The sequence below is a fragment of the Amblyomma maculatum genome, chromosome 8, assembly GCF_055883805.1.
Source record: "Amblyomma maculatum isolate TAMU_Amacu chromosome 8, ASM5588380v1, whole genome shotgun sequence".
Lineage (NCBI taxonomy): Eukaryota > Metazoa > Arthropoda > Arachnida > Ixodida > Ixodidae > Amblyomma > Amblyomma maculatum.
Window position 1 is genome coordinate 25844598 of NC_139351.1, and position 2317 is coordinate 25846914.

Here is a 2317-nt window from a genome sequence, read left to right on the forward strand (position 1 = left end):
TTCATGTCTCTGAACATCACACCTACCATTTTCCATTCCAGAGATCCCTACGTTTCCCTCAACTTAAATAGAGCCCTTTCCATTATCCTCAATGGTTCTCCAAATAGGTGAATACAGATGAGATAGAGCTGTTATATACTTTCCTCTTGAGGGATACTGTTAAGCTGCTAGTCATGAGTTGCGAATACTTGCCAAATGCGCTTCATCCCAATATGATTGTTCGAGTCATCTTCCTTTAATGGTCCGGATTTGCAGCTATTACTTGTCCTATACCTTGTCTCCGAAGCTATTTGCAGCACTGAGAAAAGCAGGGGCGCCATGGCCCAATCAGGATCGTGTGCACTAAAATAGGCAATTGTGCTCCTATGTGTCTCTTTTCCTCTAATTGGCAGGTGCAACAGTAGGATCCCAAATGTCTATTAAAATGCTGATTATCCATGTTGGGCCAGGTCTGTCAGACCATTCTCATTGCTGCAAACAGCCTGTGAAACCAAGTAAGTAGGCATATTCTGGAACTTTACAGCTCATCTAGCTCTTCCAAAAAACAGCGCGAACAAACGGGGACGAAAGGAAGAAACCACAGGAACAAGCGCTGACTCTCAACTAAAGTCAGCGCTTGTTCCTGTGGTTTCTTCCTTTCGTCCCCGTTTGTCCGCGCTGTTTTTTGGATGATGTATCACCAACTCGCCCGCTTAACTATCCTGTTCATCTAGCTCATCGCAGGTACTGGTGCAGGGAAGGGGGGCGCAATCCAAAAAACATTCCTACCTGGCTGCCATAAAGGCATGTGTGGCAGTTTGTCAGTATGGTTGCTACCCGATACATTTGTGGTACATTCTGGAGCAGAAGTTTTTGGTTTTTCTTGTAATCTAGGAATGCCCACAAACTTACGGTTTTTCCAAAACCCCACTCCACAGCCTGGCGAACTGTACTCATCCCAGCATTGAACCTTTGCTGCGGCAAGGTTAAAGATGCCCCAGCATATGGGCGCATCAGTAGTGGCCGCAGAGGGTATGCTGGGTCCCCGTATATAGTGTAGTGGGCCCCTTGGACAAGGTTTTTAAGCTTTTCGTAGAGCCCACTTTCTCGCAGCATTCCTGTAAAAGACATGATATATAAAGTGATTAGGTCATGTGCATGAGATTGGTAAAGTACAAAATGCATCTTAGGCGTACAGTGAAATATTTAAGAGCATACCACCAAGCATAGCAGCTAGAATTAAGTCCATTTCTTTCTGATCTAGATATATGGCCATATAATTAAGCATGCATCTCTTTTTTTGTGTGTTATATTTTGTTGTTTATTTAAACAGTCTTACCAAGCGACTATTGCATTCTGAATGTATCTTTTTTGGGTGTATATTTCTATGATTTGCATTCGATGCGTAATAAAAGAAATATCTAAAATGTCTATGTTTATTGTGAGAGCCTTATCTAAAATGTTTTTGCAAGTATTTTTTCCATGCCTGCGAACTACTCAAAAAATTTCTTGCATGATCTCAACTAGCTTTTAGCTAGGAATCCAGCTGACATCACAAACATGCCCTGTAATGGACGTCTTAAATAAAAAAAAAATCTTCTTTCCATTCATGCAGATGTGAGCTCACAGTTTCAATGATGCCCATCAGCTTGCAATCAAGGCCGGTAAATAATAAATAGCGTGAAGCCATTAATACTTTATTTAAAAAGATGTGTACTTTCCACAGTTACTGATTTTTGGCCCCGAATGGGTTATCACTCATCGCCAAGTCTAGAAATATGGCACCACAGTTGTGTTCATTCAAGTGCAAAATGAAATGAAACTACTTGAACCCACCAGCATCATGTCGGTGTCCGGGGAAGGGACCATCGAGCTCGCAGATGATCCCGTTTGCACACATCACGGCCTGATACTTCACTGCGTGCACTCGCTTGTGGCCCGAGAAGTAAACGCGTTGGTTAACAGATGGTCGGCAAATTGGCCTTGCAGTGCCATCCACAAAACCCCAACAAGTTGTCAGTGGGGCACCTCTGTTGTGTACAGCCTGCACAAAAAGAAGCATGTTGTTTGAAGGTGCAGCAAAATACAACATTTTATGAGGTAATATATATATAATATAAAATACCCACTGCAGTGTCATTAATCGTTGGATAAGGTGATATGGTTAGCTCTGCTATGAGAACATTTACAAATGCATAGTGACAAGAAGTTGAATTGTCGTGACTTGATTGGCAAAATATATATATATATATATATATATATATATATATATATATATATATATATATATATATATATATATATCTAGTTTACTTTTAAAGGTGGAACTACAGCCTAA

At 40.9% G+C, this 2317-nt stretch overlaps 1 protein-coding gene across 1 annotated transcript; it reads right to left on the reverse strand.

Moving 5' to 3' along the window:
* Positions 1 to 714: 714 nt before the first annotated feature.
* On the reverse strand, positions 715 to 2004 carry LOC146180768 (uncharacterized). The gene is made up of 2 exons (XM_084575651.1): positions 1816 to 2004; positions 715 to 1097 (listed from the first exon to the last, which is right to left on the reverse strand). Exons 1-2 carry the CDS (start codon positions 1877 to 1879, stop codon positions 715 to 717), a joined length of 447 nt encoding a protein of 148 aa, XP_084431777.1. The 5' UTR covers positions 1880 to 2004.
* Positions 2005 to 2317: the final 313 nt, after the last annotated feature.